Raw genomic sequence first — 19,746 nt, forward strand, 5'->3', positions numbered from 1 at the left:
CAGACATTTTATCAGCCCACTCAGGAGAAATAAGAGTAATTCCCAAATTCAATATGAGAAAATTCATATGTTTAACCAAGAAAAATGAGCGATCAATGCTTAGCTAAAGGAAGCTCCCTATAAAAACATGTTCTATCAGAGGATTCCTTTCATAGTAAGTGAGCTATTTTATATATGATTTGATTTAGTTAAAATCAAATCTGTTTTCATGTATTTCACAAACACATCTCTGTGTATGCAATGTGCATACATATATTGCCCCATTATGTGTGATAAAATGGTCTAGTCGAGGATTTGTTCTCTGACAACCAAAAATGTTCTATGATGCCATTCTCAAAAATGTTAAGAATATACTCCAAGCACCTATTAACAAAGGATTTTGAATTTACTGATCATGGATTTATTTTGAATTTCTTTATACTTCTTTTTTGTGCCATTTTGGGAACAACGAGTTACATGTTTCCCAATTATATCTAGATCTTGTTTTTTTTCCTCTTCTTAATTCGGGGTACAAACTCAAATGTCTAACAAAATAAGTCAATAAAGTGGTCTGCTGTAACCATTAAAAGTGTGAGAGTGGGTGTCCCACTTACAGAGAGCAGCCACTCTCAGCCTATCGTTGCCATGTGGGAGAAGTGTGGCCAATTTGTTTTGGTTTTTCATGAGAAACCCCCTAAGTCTGAATTATTTTTCCTGGAATTTTTAAATATTGTCATTTCAATCAAAAATTTAAAAAGACACTGTAGAACAAATAGTTCCCAGTCTATAGATGTCCCATTTTATTTCTGATACTGTGTCTGTATATTTGGACACTGGATACTGCAAATATCCAATTTATTTCTGTCTTAAATATTTCTCTTTTACATTTCAAGTGTACTTCCTAGTTTCTAGGATTTGATATATGAATCCGTAGTCCTCTGATTCTCTGCCTCCTAACTGTGACAACTTTAAATATATCATTCTTTCAGCTCTCATCTGAACACACTAAAGACTATTTTTAATTATTCTGTAACTATATAGAAATGGCTCTGTGTGCTACCTTATTTTATTTACCTTGATTCAGGCACAGTCATATACACATATGGTCATATAGTAAAATGATAAAATCAATCTTTTCCTTTGTTTTTTTTGTGTATTAGTTATCGTTCTTGAGGATGAGTGGTAAATTCATGGTCACAGGCCAACTCTTCTTCCCTTCTCTCTGCAGCCTTCATTTCATCAAGCCGATAGTGTGCGGGGAACCCGCCATCACGGGCTGGTGGAGAGGCCATCCAGGACCCGCTTCCACCCCCTTCACCGAAGATCTGGGGACAAGCCTGGACGGCAAATATCCTTTTTCATTGTCTGAGGAGAGTATACGTTTTGAAATGTTTGGAAGGTTTTCAGGATTTATCTTCTGTGCAATTCCTCTTTGCCTTCAACATCCTCATTTTATCTGATGAGTGGAGGTGATCAAAATAAGTGAGTTGGAAACTAGAAACATCTCCGCAGCCAAAAATTGGAAATATCATTGGAGGTGTTTACTTTGTGGAGACATTGATAAAGTTTAGTTTGTATGTTCAGAAGTAACTGTACATAAACAACATGTAATTCAGCCCCATTGCAAGGTGTTCTCAGCTTTTGCTTGAGAAATCAACAAATTCAGAGTTAGATCTGGCTTTGAATTAGCTTTGAGAGATTTAGTCCATCTAGCTAAACACATACAGGGATATGTGACTTATTTTTATTTCTGTTGACCTGCTGACCAGCTGTTAAAACTTACAGAAGAAATTTCATATGATTTTCTATTTATGGAGTTTCAAACTCAATAAAATGAAAACTAAAACATAAGGCTGGTATTTAGGAAAATTCTTAGACAGTGATGTATGCTCTTATGCTGTTAGCTAGGAATAAAGAAAAGGAGATGATGAATTCATCTGACAATGTTATTTAACCAGTACTTCTCACTAGGCTGAAGCAGGGTGCACTTCTGGATGGCCAGCATTATGCCAGGGGCTTTAGGGGCATAGAGTGCAGCTAAATTTGTGGGAGAGGACATAGAATAAGCGTGCCACGAGGGCCTGCGCTCTCACTTCTCACACACGGGTGGAGGAAGGCACAGAAAGGCGGGGCAAGTCTAACTACTGAGCTAAATTCCTGGCAGTGATGGCAGAATTGGCTTCAGGAGCCTAGAAACCAGGAAGTGGGGGGAAGGGCATTCATGTTTACCGAGCACCTACCCATGCCAGGCACTATGCTGGGCAGTTTATATGTCATTTAGTCCTTAAAAGTCACAGAGTAGTTTGTTTTTTTAATCCCCATTTTCAGTGAGGAAACGGAGTGTTGAAGTTAGTTGCCCAAGATTCCACTGCTGAGGTCGGAGGGGCCCAGATCCAGCCAGGTCAAGCGGACTCCTGGCCTAGGCGCCTCCCTTCCCCATACCCCAGTCCGCTCAGTCGTGCCCACGACCACACGCAATAAAGGCCTGTGGGAGGAGTTACGGGGACGCACAGAGGAAGCTGCTGCTCTTCTTGCCCTCAAGCTTCTTGCAGTTTTCCTTCTATTTGGAGGCAAGGATAATGACCCTGGGGAACATTTATTTCTTCCTCTCTCTTCTGTCCCCAGAGACACAACACATTTGCTCTATTGAGATACCCTCACTCTTAGTTTCGTATAGTATGTGGCTATTATCAGGGAAAGTGACGATGACAGCTGATTTTGAGGAATGTATAATAACTTTTACATAGAATGCAAAAAAGAAAGGAGAATTGAGTCCATTCTTCAGCTAATTTGCATGTGCGTGGGTAGAATAGTACATCAAACCATTGTCCAAATTGCTTGGAATTTTCAAGCGAAGACTTTGCTTCTTTGCTTGATTTAACAATATATCTTTTCCTGATTTCTCAATTCCCTCTTTCTATGTAGGTGTTCTCTCTAAATATTTTGTATGTGTGTGTGTGGGGGGGGAATATCTCAGATCCTTTTTGCAGTAAATATAGTGTAAATATATACATATACAGCTTTTAGAACCAAAAAGAGTAACTTGGAAGAGGTGAGGTTGAAGAAAAGCAACAGAGGAATGTTCATTCACTTAACGATTTAAGTATCAGTTTTGTAGACACTATAGATATTATGGCAAACATAATATGGTCCCTGCCCTCAAGTTGCTTACAGCTCAGTGGGAGAGGCAGCTAGGCACGGAAGTGGTCACAGCACAGTGTACTGAGCTGTAGTTGAGGCATAGCTGTAGTTGTTGTCGTTGAGCTCATGGGAGGGGCAGCCTGAACCAGTCTTGGGGGTACTGAGAAGATGTCCTGGAGGAAAATATGAGGCTTGAAGGATAAGAAAGAAGTAAGAGGATAATGTGTTCATTTATTCAACAGATATTTCCAGATCCTCTTCTCTGTACAAGGCACTTTTCTAAGTACTGGGGACTCCGTGGTGAATAAGACAGACAAATCCCTCCCTGCCTTCTTGAGTTTACAGTCCTGTGGGAGATGACGGACAGCAAACAGGTTAAAAAAAGTGTTTAAGGAAAATAATTTCAGATGGTCGTAAGTGATAAAGAGAGAGGAAAGCAGCTGGGAAGGGAATGATCCAGGCAGAGGGAATAGCTTTGCAGAGTTTCAGAAGGGGCCTCTTTATTATAGGAGATAACCTGACCCTACGTGTGGGTCAACTTGTGAGAGCAGCAGCCAAGCAGATCACCTTTGTAGGCTGGCCAATACGGTTGGAGAAAAGTAAAACCCCAGTTAATGTACAGAGAAGTGAAAGTCGTTCGGCAAATAGTACAGGTCTGATTCACAGATTGTGAGACATCTCTCTGTATTCTCTTCTTAAGCACCAAACTGGATCCTGGCCTGGACATCTGCTAACTCAAAAAAAAACCTCTTTAACATAGGCCTGCCTGTTAATGAACTGCAAGTCTCTTTTGAGGAGTCAGGAGATCAGGAGCTCCCAGTAAAATATAAATGTGGGATGATTTTATGTTGAAGATATTCAGGAGAACCTGGAGGAAGAGGGCTGTGATTCCTTCTTTCCTTTCTCGGCCTGCATTCGTATGATTTTGAAATAATTTGCTTAAAATGGTTGCCTTTCACACTTGTCTGTTACCTCCTTAATGAAGTTTTATCATTTGAAAGTATTAACATTGGTTTGAGACTTTGTTAGAACAAAAAGAAAAAATGTATTTAGAATTCTCTCGTTAACAGCTGTTTCTTGGCCGGGGTCTTATTTTAGAACAGGCAAACTGGCCTAGATGAAGATTCAGCTCTATGATATAGTGATCTCAAATGAAATGAACATTGTTTAACAAATATTTCAGCTTCCTCCCAGAGTAGGCAGCCACGAAAAGCAGAGTTCTGGCTCAGGGAGATTCCTCCTGTGGTGGGCGGCCTTAACCACAGAGCAGGCTGGTGCAGTGGGCTTTGCTATTGGCATGGTGGCCACCGCAAGCAAAGCGCAGGGCGCTTGCTCAGTGGGGCTCTGGCCTGGAGCCGCTCTCAGGGTATAGGAGAGGGGGCCTGGGTTTGAAAACTCACAATAGGAGCTCTTCTTCCTTTCTGCAGCTGCTCCAGTCTCTCGCAGCCCTTCTCATTCCTCATGGGCAGCAATCATGTATCTCAAACACCATCTTGTTGAATTTCTGATCTATTAACATAAATATACAGCAAACGTAAGAGTATCTCAGACCTGTGGGTAACACATTGAAAAAGAAGGGGAAACAATGACAAATGTTAGTAAATGCCTTCTTCTATAAGCGATGTGTTTTTAGAAGGACAGGAAAACACGTTTAGAACATTTCTGATTTATATCCCTAAGAAGATTTGAAAGTATACTAAACCTGGGAAAACAGACTGAACACTAAAGAGAGGCCTTGAGACCTGCTGCAGTTAGGAATGGCTTCCCTCTTGGGAGTAGATAGGCCTTGCTTTGATTTTTTTTCATTGGATAAGACAAAAATTTTGGATGTTGGTTTGTAGAACACTGTCTCTTCAAAATGCATGGCCTGTTACATTTGAGAAGCACTGTGCTTTCCTCAGTTATTAGGGCTCTGAAAAGCCCTGCAGTTGAGAAACTTCTTATCTTTAAACCAGGGTTTCCAAAATTTATTTGATCACAAAACCCATTATTTACCTAACACCCATTAAAGATTTCCATCTCAGAGAACAAGGAATAAGACCCCAAAAGGTGCCACTTGTATATCTCCCCTAACATTTGACTTTCACATATATTCTAGCAGGACATAGTTGGAGGTAAAAAGGGCAAGAGGAAGTAGAGTGACGGTGAAGACCTAGTTGAGAAATTAGGAAGGAGCCAAATTGTTACCAGTTTTACATATTAAATCTGACCCTGGAACTCACCTTGGTGTGTAGGTTCAATGAGCAGGTTCGTAGTTCTCTTATCCCACTGGCTGCATGGACGGTCACAGGCCTGCCCACACAAACTCTGTCTCTGGTAGAAGAGAAGATGGTGGCCCCCAGGCTAGAGGGCAGTGCCTGCGCCCTGCCCCGGGTGCACTCAGCACAAGGGAACAGGAAGTCTAAAGGAGAGCCCCACTGAGGCAGGTGGCTCTAGACCAAGATCTGGCAGGACTTATTTGGAGCTTCAGTGGCTCAGTGACCCCTCCCTTGGGCAACAGATGTCCTCTTACCAATAGAAGAGCTACTCCCCTTTCTTTGGGGAAGAGTGAGTAAGGACTTTCCCTCTGACACCCCCCAAGTGGGGAAGGGGTACGAGTCCCCTTGTTGATGGACTGAGGCAGGAACATGAGAGGGATTTACCTCTGCGGGACTGTGGAGAGCTGCGGGGAAAGAGAACAGACTGGGTTGACTCCGAGGTTCCCAACTGGAGCATCAAGGTGGGCGGTGTCCTCCATTAAATATGGTGGACTGTAACATTAACATCAGAAAGGTTAAAACGCTAACTTATACCTCAACATCGAAGCAATCAATGTTTTATCATTATTTTCCTATTACACTGCAGCATTCTAATTAGCTTTACTAAATTAGAATGACTTCAAGGATGGCAGTGTGCTGAGACAAGTGGTTCACTTCTGCTTCATGAAATTAAGCTCTCTGACATTCATCAAACTCTGAAAAAAGAGGAAAACAGATAACCGCAGGTTATGCGATTCAGCGCCTCCTGCCTAATGGCTCTGCCTACTAAAATACTGATATGTGTCATCTCTCAGAGGGCCTTCTTCTTTATCACCTTTTTCTCTTCTATCTCCTACTGTGGTCTCTTCTAATCTGTACTTCATATAATTAGGCCTGATAGTTCATGTTGAAGAAATGTCTCTCTTTCGAAAAATCTTTTTTTTGTATTGACTGAGATTCAGATTAAGAAATGAGATAACTAAACATGACAAACTAATACGCAGAAGGTGAAACTCGTGATCATAATGCTTCTCCTGGCAGAGGAGACCTTTCATACTGACCCGTGGAGCGTTTGATGCTCACACTTCTACAGCCAGAGCCTGCGCGTGCCGGGGGTGCCCAGCCCAGCCTCTGCATAGGGCCCATTTCCTCCTGAGCCCAAGCAGATGGCTTCTTTTATAGAGAATCACTGAAGATTTTTTAGTAGGAGAAGATTATGATTTAAAATGTTTTAGAAGACTATTCTTTGATTGTAATGAACTGAATTAACCAAAATGTTGGGCTACTATACTCAGCATGTGTAGTGCAGCATCATGTTTATGCTCACGCATACGGAATATATTTTGAAGCATGCTAGGCCCACCAAAGAATACAGAATTTATAAAATGGAGCCCCTGACAACATAAGGAACTTTACATTTCTCCGCAATCTATTGTAGCCATCTTTTGGTTATAAGTAATAAGAACTCTCTTTAACTTGGAATAGGAAATTTATTGGCTTATGTCACCCAGGGGCTTGATCCAGGGGTTACACAAAAGCACTGAGACTCCGTATCTGCAAGGTGCCACTTCCGTGTTGAGTCATGCATAGACAGGCTTTCATCTCCTGAACTGGGGGAACTTTTTTCCTCCCCTCAAAAGCACTCTCTTTGGTCCTGTTTGTATCATGAGCCCATCCCTGAACCAATCACTGTTTCCAGGGGATAGGGTACCGTGACTGGAAATACAGGGCCTGGGTACCTCCCGTGGGACAGGGAGGCCTACCCTGAATGACAACCTTACTAGGTTTGGAGTGGCGGCGGAGGGAGTTCCTAAAAGCAAAAGATGCGAGGCAAGCATAAAAAATAAGAAACACCCACGTGAATCGTGCAAAGATGGCACTGGTTAGAAGATAGAGGAATGGACTTTCCAGAGGAAGTTGATAAGAAAGGGCATGGAGGAAGAGCTATTGGGTGTAGAGATGAAGATAAGGGCCAAAAATTCACTTGTTTGTTAACTCTCTACAATTCCAGTGTCTTAATTCTGCTTCACCTTTTCATCACGTTTATTTTTCCTTTATTAAAAATTCTACTTCGACGGTAGTGCTTTTGGAGCCAGTTATTCCTCACAGCCCCTGGATGAGAGTTGGCCAAGGTAAGCAAGCCATATTTTAAAGATACGATGGGCATATGTTATTTTTGGATGCTTTCACTTTATCGACCTTGAATGCTGTTTTAGACGTTTCTAATATAAAGCATAGAATCTTGTTTTCGCTTACAAAACTTGTCTTTTCACATGTAATCGTAGGCTTATATGAAAGTCTAAAATGAAAGTTTAAATCTAGACCTTCATTTTTAAAACCAAATAGAAACACAGTTGGGATACATTTACCAATATAATACTCTGATTTGGCATTCTTATATCTGATACGTGGAAAAATAAATGCCTGTCCTTAGGGTGTTTAGTAAGCTACTAAAAGGAACATAAGCTTTAATAAACTCCCCAAGTGGTAATTTGCACAGTGGATTTGACTTAGGGTCTCTGAGTATTTTGGTATATAGAGGATACATAAAAAAAAATTTTTTTTTAAAAAGCGTTTTTTAGTATAGAGGGGAATGGAATATAAAATTAACTGAAAAGATTGCTACATACTTTGTGTGGTATCATTTTCAGACCACAAGTCAGATTTAGGAAGCATTTGAAATGTACATATTGAAAACACTGGGCTCTCTGGATTGAGGTCCACTCTCTGTCCATTCTCTGGGCACATACTGACCAAGCACTTACTGTGGATGATGTAGGCAGGACCTGGGAAAGGTGGGCATGAAGGTGGGCAATAGCTGGCTCTACCTTAAGTAGGTTTTCAAGTACCCTCATGAATCCTGGGACCCAAGGTTGTAGGATAAGTATAATACCTTCTTTAAATCATAAAAAGATATCTCTTAACTGATATTTTAAAATTTTGTATCCAAGAAAAAAATGTCTTATGCTTTCCAGGCACTAGGATTAGTTAAATGAATATTTTCACATACTGGGTAACTGTAACAGCTGTATTCCTCTTCATGGCTATCTATATGAGAATGCAAAGTTTTTGCATCCAGGATTGCCACGGCACTCCCTACACACACACTCAAGGTGTGTGATGAGGGGTCATTTGTTACACTTCTGGAGAAATACCTGATATCCCCTAGAGAGGAGTCGATCATGGACTTGAACTATTTCCAAAGGCATTGAAAGGTGCTTGTTTGCCCTCTTTAAAAAAAAAAAAAAAAAAAATTCTTATATGCCCAGCTAGCTAATCCCATTCTCATGGATTTGTAGTTGTTTTTATCATAGAAATCATAAATCAAAGAAGCTGGAGATATCATTTAGTCTGACCTCATTTTAACAGTGATGAGTGAAGTGAGCATTTTGAAATGACTTTCCTCAGGTTGTACAGCTAGGTGAGTTGAAGAGGCAATTCTCAAACACAGGTCTGAGTTTTTCCTTTGCTTTCTGTGAATTGAACTTCTTTTTCTCTTTATGTTATTCTGGTTTTTAAAGGCAGCATTCTCCTTGGAAAGAAGAAAAGCATCCTGGGTTCAGGTTGACATCTGCACTTAACAGGTACATGGGTTGTTTCCTAGTAGAAATAACTTTTAAAGAAGACCAGTCCATATGATTTTCCTGATGTTCTTTTTATATTATCCAGTTACCAGATATGTTTATATCAGTTGTGCTTATGTGAAGTATTAAAAACAAACAAACCAAACCTTGCACCATTTATTGAATGTCCACAGGAGACAGCATAGCACAGTGTAAGAACATGAAGTCTGGAGTGAGACTTCATGGTTTGCATCTTACTATGTGACTTTGAACAAATTATTTGACTTCTCTGTGCCTCAGTTTACTCATTTGGAAAAGGGAGATAATAGTACCTATGTTAAGGGATGGTTGTGAAGATTCAATAAGATAATGCATGGGAAGGGTCAGTATTCAGTACACGTTAGCTATTGTTATGATCACTTTGGGCCAGACTCCAGGGGTAAGTGTTCCACATAGGTCATTTTTTCAAGTCTGGTAGCATCTTATAAGAATGAGGTGGGTTTTTTTTTTTTCTGTTCTAAGGGGTTAAATGACTTGTCAAAGCCATTTAGCTAATATGTGATGGAACTGGGATTAAAAAAAATTTTGTATAGTGCAAAATCTTAAACATACACAAAAAGGAGAAGAGTTATAAGAAGTCCCTGTGCCTGTCTTTTAGCCGCGGTCCTTTTCTCCATTCTGCCACTCTGGTTTCTTCTCTAGCCCCTCTTCCCACCCCCATCCCACCACCAGCTAGATATCTCTGACAGTCTTATGAGCTGATGGGAACTTAAAAATAAAAGACCACATGCTGTTATTACATTTAACAAAATTCACAATAATATTAGCTAATATCCAGTCCGCATTCAAATTTCACTAGGGAGCGCCCTTGTTGCTAGATGGGATGCTGTCTGATTCACGAGTTGCTTAGTAAAGCCATTTAGATCTTCAAAAGAAAAACAAACAAACAAAATTCCCAGTTGTCTCCTTGCATTTGATATTTTCTCTTGGGTCTCTTTAATCTGTAAAGGAGCTGGAATCTGAACCCAGGGCTCTCTGATCCCAGATCCATGCTCTTCCTGTTGCAACACACAGGTTCTGACCTGCTTCTCCCCTCATCTGACCACAGCACAGCCGTGGTGTGCACAGTCAGGCCACGCAACTTAATGGCCGCATGAAGCTGTCACCTGGAACAGACCACAAAGAAACATTTTAAGCTGACTTGAAGTCCACAGGTTCCTCTTATGGCAGACAGTTTGATCCTTGGATGAGATAATAATCATCTCTTGGAGTCGAGGCTGTGTATAAATTGGAGCTCTTGGGGGGGATTTCGGAAATAGGCCACAGATCAGAGGTTCCAAAGCTTTTTACCTTTGGGTTCCTTTACCACCTTAACACCCTTGAGGTGCTGAGAGTTTGTTTATATGGGTGTGTCTATTGGTATTTGTCTATTGATATTAGAAATTAAATTGAGAAATTTAAAAAAAAAAGATACTTATTAGTGAATTTTATTTATTTTTTAAATTAATTATTTTTTAATTGAAGAAATGATTTAAATTTCCTCCATCTACCTATTAGTGAATTTTAAACAAAATAAAAATAATAAGCCCATTACATGTTAAATAACATATTTTTTAAGAAAGATTTGTGATGTATTATGAATTGTACACTTGAAACTAATACAATTTTCTTTACCAATGTCACCCCGATACATTTTAAAAATACAAAAAAAAAGAAAGAAGGGAAGTTATGTTTTTCAAAGCAAAATACTTAGCAAGTGGCATAATGTTATTATACCTTTTACAAATATCTTGAAAGTAGCTGGGTTCTCTGCTTATACATTGTTTTGTGGTGACATCACATGTTACATAGCTACTGGAAAACTCCGCTGTGCTTGCCAGAGAATGAGAGTGAAAAGGCGAAGAACATCTTAGTATCACTTTGAAACTCATCTTGACTTACACTGCCTGAGAGGGTTTGAGAACCGCTGCTGTAGGTGATCCTTCATATAGGAAGAGGAGTTATCAGTGGAGAAAATGAGTGCAGCCACAGAGAATATACTTGTCACAGCACTCTTCTGGGTCGTGAGGAAGAATGGGCAGGTCTTACAGGAAGCTATGAATCTGGGGCCCACCTTGTTAAAATGGATCATTGCACCATCAGCATCAAGGGATAAGATTATACAGGTACAAGTTAAAACCACTTGGGTGTGGGTGAGCCTCAGAGGCTGTCATGGACATCAGCAACTTCAGGTTGGTCCAAACCCCTCATTTTAAGGATTATTATAAATCGATTATCCTTACCTTCTGTTGGTAATTTTCTACAAAGAATATTGCATTTTCACTAAGGAAAAATGGATTTCAACCAGACTGTCTCTTGCCCCCTTAGGACCAATTCTGATTCTGCTCTTCACACCAGTGCTCTGAGCACCAAGCCCCAGGACCCCTATGGAGGAGGGGGCCAGTCGGCCTGGCCGGCCCCATACATGGGTAAGACACACAGGCCCCCCGCCAACAGCGGCTGTGCTTTCTCGTTCTGTCATAGGCGTTTAAATGGTGCATGCCCTTCCCCAGCTCGGTAGTCTTCAGAGGCGACGCTCCTGGCGGGGAGCACGTGTGGATTTATGATGAAACGAGGTCACATGCTTCATTCCTGCCTCTTCCGTGGCAGAGTCCCCCTCCTTGGCACCTCTCGGCCCTCAAGGTCTCTTCCCTCCCCACCGCAGTCTTCGTTTTCACATGGACACACCATAACTTTCTAACTGGCCTCTTTATTTCCAGTCTTATATTCCTGTAGTCCAGTTTTATGTAGGTTCTCTGAAGATCCTCTTCCCATCCAAAATCTGAACAAACTGAGAAATAAAACCAGAAGCGACAGATGGAACTAAATATCACCTTTATTACTGTCGAGAGGACGTAGCCTCTCTCTGTGGGTCCATGCCTGTTGTCACTGAACCCCAGACTGAGGCCAGTCGCCCCAGTGGCTGGCAGTTCTGGCCCAGATTGGCCCCTACAAGAGGAGTGCTGAGGAGAGTCTGAAGGGCAGGGCTGAGCAGAGAAGGGAAGGCATGGCCTGACAAGAGGATGGGGCTGGACTGGAGCTGGGCATCACCTGCTCAGTCGTTCCCCATTTTGCTGGGTATTCCATTGTTCACCTCCCTTGGGCCACAGTGAGTAAAGGGGAGCAGAGAGGCCAGGGGCGAGCAGGAGCTGGGGAAGGGTGTAGTCATGCCATCTGCTTCCAGAATAAACACAGATCTGATCACATTAGTCTCCTGCTTAAAGTCCTCAGCGCCACCCCCTCACCTCCAGGAGAGAGTCTGAATCTTTTCAGTCTGGAATGACAGGAGCCTCAGCACTCAGGCCTCCTTCACCTCCCTCCCTTCTCTGCTCACTCACCAGCCTTACTCCCCAAGCCAGCTGTGCGAACCACCTTGGGTTCTACTAATGTTTCATCCTGTACCCGTCTCTTCCTCTTTCAACTCCTTCCTGGCCTACCTGGTCAACACCCTCAGCTTTGTTGCCATTTCTGTGGAGCCATCCTGACCTTCCTCTCTTTGCCAGCCCAGAGCTCCCCATGTTCTTCTAACATCCCAAAGCTCCTACATGCAGATGGCTGTTTTGGCACCTGTGTCAGTGCCGAGGAAGGACTGCCTTCCTCATTCCTTGTGTCTGGTGTCGATTTCTCAATGTCAGCATCTTCATGGTCTTATCCCCAGCACTATGCCTGGCCCGGAGGAGCCCTCAGAGATGGGAAAGTGCGGAGAAACTACACAGTGGCTATGTGTGCAGAGCACCCACTAAAACACGCTAGATGCTAGCATCTAACCTGCACATGAAACAAGGCTGGTTCAGTAAGACACAGTCCGAGCCTGATTTTCTGGGGCTTGTAATTGAGTAAGAACAATGGTTTCGAATTATCCATTCCATATGCCAGTCAATATTCCGGAGGGACTGTTGTCTTTTGGACTGTTGTCCAAATAGGGCTATGTGTTTGGTCTTGAAACAGGTGAAAATCTTTAGCCAACATAACACCAGCTTTTCTGGTTTTCTTTACTTTTTAGACAATTTAAAGCCTAAATAATCTGTTCCTTCTGAGAGAACATTCCTGGTCTTCTTTCCTTGCAAATAGTGGGGATAGGATTTTAATAATAATTGTTGCTCTGTTTGTTCTTTTCATGCAATTCAGAGATGACCACATTTGCCTAAATAGGTGTTTGCTTGTAAAGTATGAGGTTTTTAAGAATCCGTTAGGGCGAGATAGCCATGTTTCCACACATGAGAAGAGGAGAAGAAAGGTAGCAGTTATTCTGGAATTAGATATAGGTTTGAGAAGTGGGATGCCTGGGTGATGGAGTCGTTCAGCTTCAGGATAGGTAGAGATGGGACAGTATAAGCAAAGCCTAAAAGAAGCAGAGACTGTGGCCAGCAGGGCCACCTAAGCACAGCAAGACCCTCGTCTCCCCTGACTGGGAGGGAACCAGATGGAAAGATTTTTACCCTGAAATGTCCAATAAAGAGCTGCATCTCTGCCTCTGGCGTTCCTTAATTTTCTAGAAAGGGACAAAGGCCTAATGAGAACAAAGAAATCAAAAGTAATTTAAGGAGCTTTTGAGGCTTGCATACAAAGAGAAAAGAAAGTAAGTAAAGCAGTCCAGTGAAGTATATATGCTCAGAGTGATCTAGCGTCTGAGGGAAGAGGTGAGAAACGTCAGAAGGTGTAAGTGAGGACGAATAAGAAAAGCGGAAGAATGAAAACGCTGATCTTGGTAGAGCAATAGGAAAAGCAGGAATAGAAAGAAATTCTCGAGCAGCATTCCGGGTTGAGTTGAGCGAGAATCAGGTGCGCGCTCCTTTTCACATCAGCAGTTAGGAGCTGTTGGGCCACAGTGTCGCACAGCCATGGAAGTTGGGCTGCCCTCCAGCCTGAACGTCTGAACCGCGTGGCTGCTATTGTACGGTTGCCTTGAGAGTGTAGCAGAACTCAGAAACATCCAAATATGGATGTGTTTATATGGGAAGCCAGTGTGTTTAAAATATTATTCAAGTCTCCAAGGATGGGAATTATTTCTGGAGAATTATATTTGCTGGTGGGAGCTATTTTAAATAGTTTCGTGTATTTTCCCCCTGTAATTCATTAAAGTTTTTCATTTTCTTTTCCTTTTGGATTCTAAAAATATCAACTAGCTTTGCAAAAAGGTATTTCTTATTATAGGACCAACCAAATAAAGTAAAGATTAAAAAGTGATGGAAAAATATAATTGGAGCCCAGAATATGGCTCCCCAGCAGAAACAATACTGCCTTTTCCCTGGGAATCTTTCCTGACCATAATGATGTAGTTTCAATGAATGTTCCCATCATTTTTTGTTGTTGTCGTTGTGAGCAGATGATAAAAGAGCATCTGCTTTTAGCTTAACTACATGAGCAATAAACTTTGATACATTCAGGAGTAGAGGTTTGTATCCCAAGAAAATAAAGCCATCATTCTGATACATGTTTAGCAGTTTTCATAGTGGTTATTGAGTTGCATGACAATTAGGCATAAATGATAAGCAGTTGATATAAATGACAGAAATAAACTTTTATACAACGAAACAAGATTTTTATAATTTCTCCTTTTTTAATTATCCAGAATCTATTAAAAAAAATGTTGATCCTTTCCCTGAAGCATATGCAGTTTAATTATTTCACATAGATACATACAGACATTTAAGGGCTCTCTGTGACACTTGCCCTGTCCCAAAGCCTAGGATTGTCCCCTAAATCTCCTCGGCTCATTGCCAGCCTGTGAAGGAGACTGGGATGCTCCCTGTCCTCTCAGAGCAGGCTAGAGCTAAGGGCTGGAGAGTGTGGGATAGTTGTCTTCTCACCCAGAGCTCTAGAAGCTGAGTATGACCAGCTGTGGGGACTACAGCCCTGAGTTCCTCCTCTGGAACAGGTGTAGTCCAGGATGTCAGTGACCTTTCCACAAGCTCTCCGCTTTGAGCTGCATAGTTAAGGAAGAGTTTTAAAATGCTAATAACCCTGAAAGAAGTGAGCCTGTTCATGACGCAGATAAGAGGGAGAAGGGGCGAACACAGGCATCCCAAATCACAAAGCGGGGCAAAAGGTGCCACCCGTATGGCAGAGGGGCCCAGAATGGAGGGGCCAAAGCACCGGAGGCTTCTTAAAGGACCCACTCTGGTTAAGGACTACATCTCTTGCTGCCCCTCTGCTCCACGAATCAGGACTGTGCTGGGAGTTATTTTAGATTTGTCAGGCGTGGGACAGGCAAGAGGGAACATGGTCTCGGTTACACTGAGGAGGTCAGCTTGGTGACTCTGAGGCCGCGAGGTTTTCTGGAATACAGATGTGGCCTTGGTCCCTGCTGTCCCATCCCTGGTGGGACTGATGCAAGTAAGTGGCCTCTCTTTCCAGAGATCCAGTCACAGCGTGTTCCTTTTTATTTTTAACCCTTTATTTATAGTTGTGTCCTATGATCTTTTTTATCCAGTAGTAAAAATCCAGGCTTGGATATTTTAGTCATATGTTAGCTTGGTGCTAACATATCAGTCGTCACCATCACCATCTTCTTCTGTTCACCTAAACTCAAAACTTGGGTGTTATCTTTAATACTTATTTCCACACCCAACACTATTCAGTTGGGAAGACCCGTCAGCCTACCCCTGAGGTGCCTCAGTTTGCGCTCTCTTTACGTCTTTCCTACTGATACCCCACTTCCTGCCTTTGGCCAGGACTATTCTGTTGCTTTCCACCTGGTCTTCCTGCCTTAAGGCTTTCTTCTTTCAATTCATCTCACATTCTGCTGTGAGAACAATCTCTCTAAAGCTTAATTGAATCATGTCACTGCTCTAACCATGACCTTGTATTCCCTGCATCATGCCAGCTTAGGGCAGCATCATCTCCTTTCTAGCTTGTTCTTGGCCCTTGCTATACACATGTGCTTCCCCTCCCCCTAGCTTTCCTCTCTGTCCCCCTTCTCCTCCTGTCTTCACCCTGGAGCATCCCCTTTAGCTTCACTCTCAAGTGTCTAAATTCTTCCAGATACAGCAAGTTGGGCATTCTGAGGGCACACAGGCCAAAGTTCCCGGAACTTACTAGCTGTATGATCTCAGGGGTTAGCACCTACCTCATAGAGTTTCTGTGGTGATGATGTGAGATCATCTATGTAAAGTGCCTAGCACATAGTAAACGAACAGTAGTGATGGCATGGCTCTTATTATAATCTGCATCACTATACTCAGTGTCCAACTCGGGTGTCACCTCCTCCATGAAGGCTTCCTTTTCAGGTCCAATGGATGAGGTGGCACTAAGGAGTTATCCTTGGAGTGTCTGCTCACCCAGTTTCACAGGGTAGTCCTCAGCTGAGTCCTCATGTTACAGGGAGAGGTCAGCCTTGCTAATTAAACCCAGAGTGATTGGTGTCGTGATGAGGAAGAGAAGCAATACCAGATTGCTATATAAAACTGGGTTCTTTATTTGTAACAGGACAATCACTTCTCAGTGATCAGAATGGTCAAGTGCCTGGCCCTTTCACAGTACAAGGGTCCCAAGGAAGTCAGAATGCAAGTCAGAAGCTTCTCTCTTTTCCTTTCAACAGTGCCGATTATGGAATCAGTCCTTTTGTCTGCACCTCATTTTCTACTGTTCTTCTGTTCACATGGCCTTTCTTTAGCTGTGTTAACTCATGATTGAGCTATAGCCTAGTCCAAGTCCCTCAAAGAGAAAGCCACAACCATCTGTGTAGAGTCCTCTGGTTTTTATGTGCACTAAAATTAAGTTTTAAGTCATCAATTTAGATTGTTTCAATGGGCCTGAGAGAAATTCCGTGTTGATACGTGTGTTCAATTTATCCTCTTCTTCCTGCTCCTGGGACTCTCGGTGTTGCCCTGCCCCCAGGCTCCACTACAGTTTTGTATGTTCCACCTGTGTTACAGAATTTGCTTCCATGTTCTGTCTTCTCACCTACACTGTCACCTGGCCACACCTAGCACTTAGTGCAGGAACTTAATCAGTATATGTTGAATGAATGATTATTCGATACTTAGCTTAAGTTTTATAGACTGATCAGATTAACTTACAGATTAAGCTTACCCAGAAACTTATCTAAACTTGAAGTAAGTGATATTTAAAGGCTTAGAATTTAAAAAAATTGTCCTGCTTTTATACTGAAAACTCATTTATTGTATTTGATTGCTCCAAGGAGAATGGTAACATTGCATTCTTGGCACAAGTCTTTGGTTTTAGCCTATAGAACAGTAGGATATACTACTGTACTTATCATCTGCAATATATTTTATAGATTAAAAATACCTTATTCAGCCAGAATTTATTCAAAAGTCAAATTTTTAAAATTTTGGCAATAGTTATCACATGTACTACTTAAATTGACTGAGACTTTGATGAATTACTTTTTAAAAATAATGACTATTTGCAAGAAATTATATATATTATATATAATACACATACATACAATATATATGTACATATAACACATATATATTACACACACACACACACACACACACACACACACAACATACAACACAGAACTTCCACTCTCTTCCTCTGGTCATTTACAGTAAGTGTGCAGCAGTGAAATAGACTTTTGGAGTTATCTGCCCTTCTCCTGTGAGAAGTGGAACAGAGTTTCAGTCTTTAAATATCTACATTTCTTTACTTTGTGATCTGAATAGTGGTTCTCAGACTTTGTAAATTGTTCTTCTTTCAGGACAAAGGCAATAAAAAATTTTAAGAGTGAAATAATTTTAAAGGAGAAGAAAAGTAGATAGGACTGAACTTTGGACTTAAATGAGCATGTCTATCTTAATTTTAGCATAAATGCTAATGTACCTTAGATGAATATCAATGTACCGAAATTGTTGGAATTTTCAAAATTTTATTTCAAAAAGTGAAAGCATCACATAAAGCATTTTTTTTCTTTCTCACCAGGTTTCTGTGATGGTGAGAACAACGGACATGGGGAAGGTATGAATTAATTTCACCGCTGTACAGGGTGTGACTCTGATGGTAGTTTATATAACCTCCTTTCAACATCTAAACTAATTAATGCTCATGTTTTCAGGACTTCTCAAAATGCTGACATCTGCAGATTAGTTTACCTTTCTGAGATGCCCTGTAAAATTAGGGCTAGCCATGACCAAGGCCACAAGAAAAGAAGTGTATGGTAGATTACAAAGGCTCTTCATCGAGTCCCCACACAGTCCCACAGTCATAAGGTTGTGCAGGGAGGCAAACGTTGTAATCACACAAAAATATTAATGAATTGATCACTTAAACCAGGAGTCTCCAACACCAGAGGGTGGGGATCTGGTACTGGTCCGTGGCCTGTTAGGAACTGGGCCACACAGCAGGAGGTGAGTGGCGAGCCAGCGAAGCTTCATCTGTATCTGCAGCTGCTCCCCAGTGCCAGCATCACCACCTCAGCTCCACCTCAGATCATCAGGCACTAGATTCTCATGAGTGCACTGTTCTCTGGTGCCAAAAAAGTTGGAGACTACTGACTTAAACCATTAGTTATTCCAATATCCCTCCCTCCTCAGCTGTCTGTCTGTGCCCACTTAGAAAGTTGTAATTGACAGATATAAATAAGCAATGTGAGGAAAATGCAAATTGATTGTAAAATGAAATTGCAGATCTTGCAGAAGATACTGAGTTTTATGAAACCAATTAATATTGTAGATCTATTGAAATGACAGTCAAAGCCATTGACGGATAAGAGTCTGACACAGTTCATTTATTCATTCAGTACCAGGCGCTGTTTTCTTTTCCTTAAATCTTTATAATCTGAAATTTAATTTTCACAGTCTGAAAGTGAACAACTACATTAGGTTTATATATCACACACATAAAGACCCATGGGGAGTACAACATATGAGGAGCATCTTGTACCAGAGAGACAATTCTCTGTCATCCTATATACTCCTTTTCTGGGCAAGCTGTTTTAGGCCATGAATAAATCATGAGAAGTTGAAACATCAATAAAAGTCTACTAGGACAGAAATTTTAAAATGGCTTCAGTGTTCTTTGCATTCCCCCAATCAATTCTTTGAAGAATTCCCAACGAATCTTTGATATGAAAAGAGACCAAAAACAATGAACTTCCGTAAAGAAGCAATTCTCTTTGGGGCCTTGGCATCTGCCCCCACCATATTCTTGTGATAAATGTTTTATAAGAAGTGGCCTTTAGTCATGAAGCTACCTAACTCAGCCCTTTTTTTCTATCATCCAATTGTACCTTAAAGAGCAGTAAAAAAAAAAAAAGTAATTTTTAAATTCCCGAGTGTCTTGTTATATTGCTTTATAGAGACTCTCACACCTATTATTCTTGCTCTCTAGTTTGAGAGTCGGCTGTAGGGCCAGTGTTTACCTGGCACTGTTCTTAGCACTCCCCAGCAGTGAATAAAATAAAGGCCCTGCTTGTCCTTATAGAGTTCACATTTCTGAAGCAGTTTATATTAACAGTCAGACCAGATAACAGTTGAAGAAAATCACACAAGGATGTTGGCAAAATAAGTTCTTCAAAAGAGAGTGATTTGAATATCATGATTAAGAGAGAGATCTGGGAACAGTGATCTGGAATGCTTGAGTAGGGATGACAGCTGTTGTGATGGTTCAAGGAGGTTAACTGGAAAGATGTCGCATCGTACTCTGTTACAGTGCTGCTAGAGAAATTATACCCCCACCCGTCCTTTATATATTTCACCAATGCATTTAAATCCTAAATTTTATCAAATGTAAGATAAACTTATTTTAGAGTTTTTTTTCAATTTTCAAACCTTTTTATCAGAATTTACTCTGATATTTTGATCCCTGTTTTAAGTGAC

At 41.3% G+C, this 19,746-nt stretch overlaps 1 protein-coding gene across 4 annotated transcripts in view; it reads left to right on the forward strand.

The window, feature by feature from the left end:
• The window catches only part of CRTC3 (CREB regulated transcription coactivator 3), an 83,800-nt gene that overhangs the window by 46,858 nt on the left and 17,196 nt on the right, over positions 1-19,746 (forward strand). For all 4 annotated transcript variants that reach the window (XR_002776425.1, XM_023521000.1, XM_023520998.1 and 1 more), the window contains exons 3-7: positions 1,208-1,327; positions 7,428-7,489; positions 8,879-8,941; positions 11,288-11,388; positions 17,852-17,887. Coding sequence is in view for 3 of the 4 variants with exons in the window: in XM_023521000.1 (XP_023376768.1) it covers positions 1,208-1,327; positions 7,428-7,489; positions 8,879-8,941; positions 11,288-11,388; positions 17,852-17,887 (382 nt within the window). In the remaining variant the exon portion in view is untranslated. The remainder of the gene's footprint in view (positions 1-1,207; positions 1,328-7,427; positions 7,490-8,878; positions 8,942-11,287; positions 11,389-17,851; positions 17,888-19,746) is intronic.

Source organism: Pteropus vampyrus, unplaced genomic scaffold (genome assembly GCF_000151845.1).
Source record: "Pteropus vampyrus isolate Shadow unplaced genomic scaffold, Pvam_2.0 Scaffold286, whole genome shotgun sequence".
Taxonomy (NCBI): domain Eukaryota; kingdom Metazoa; phylum Chordata; class Mammalia; order Chiroptera; family Pteropodidae; genus Pteropus; species Pteropus vampyrus.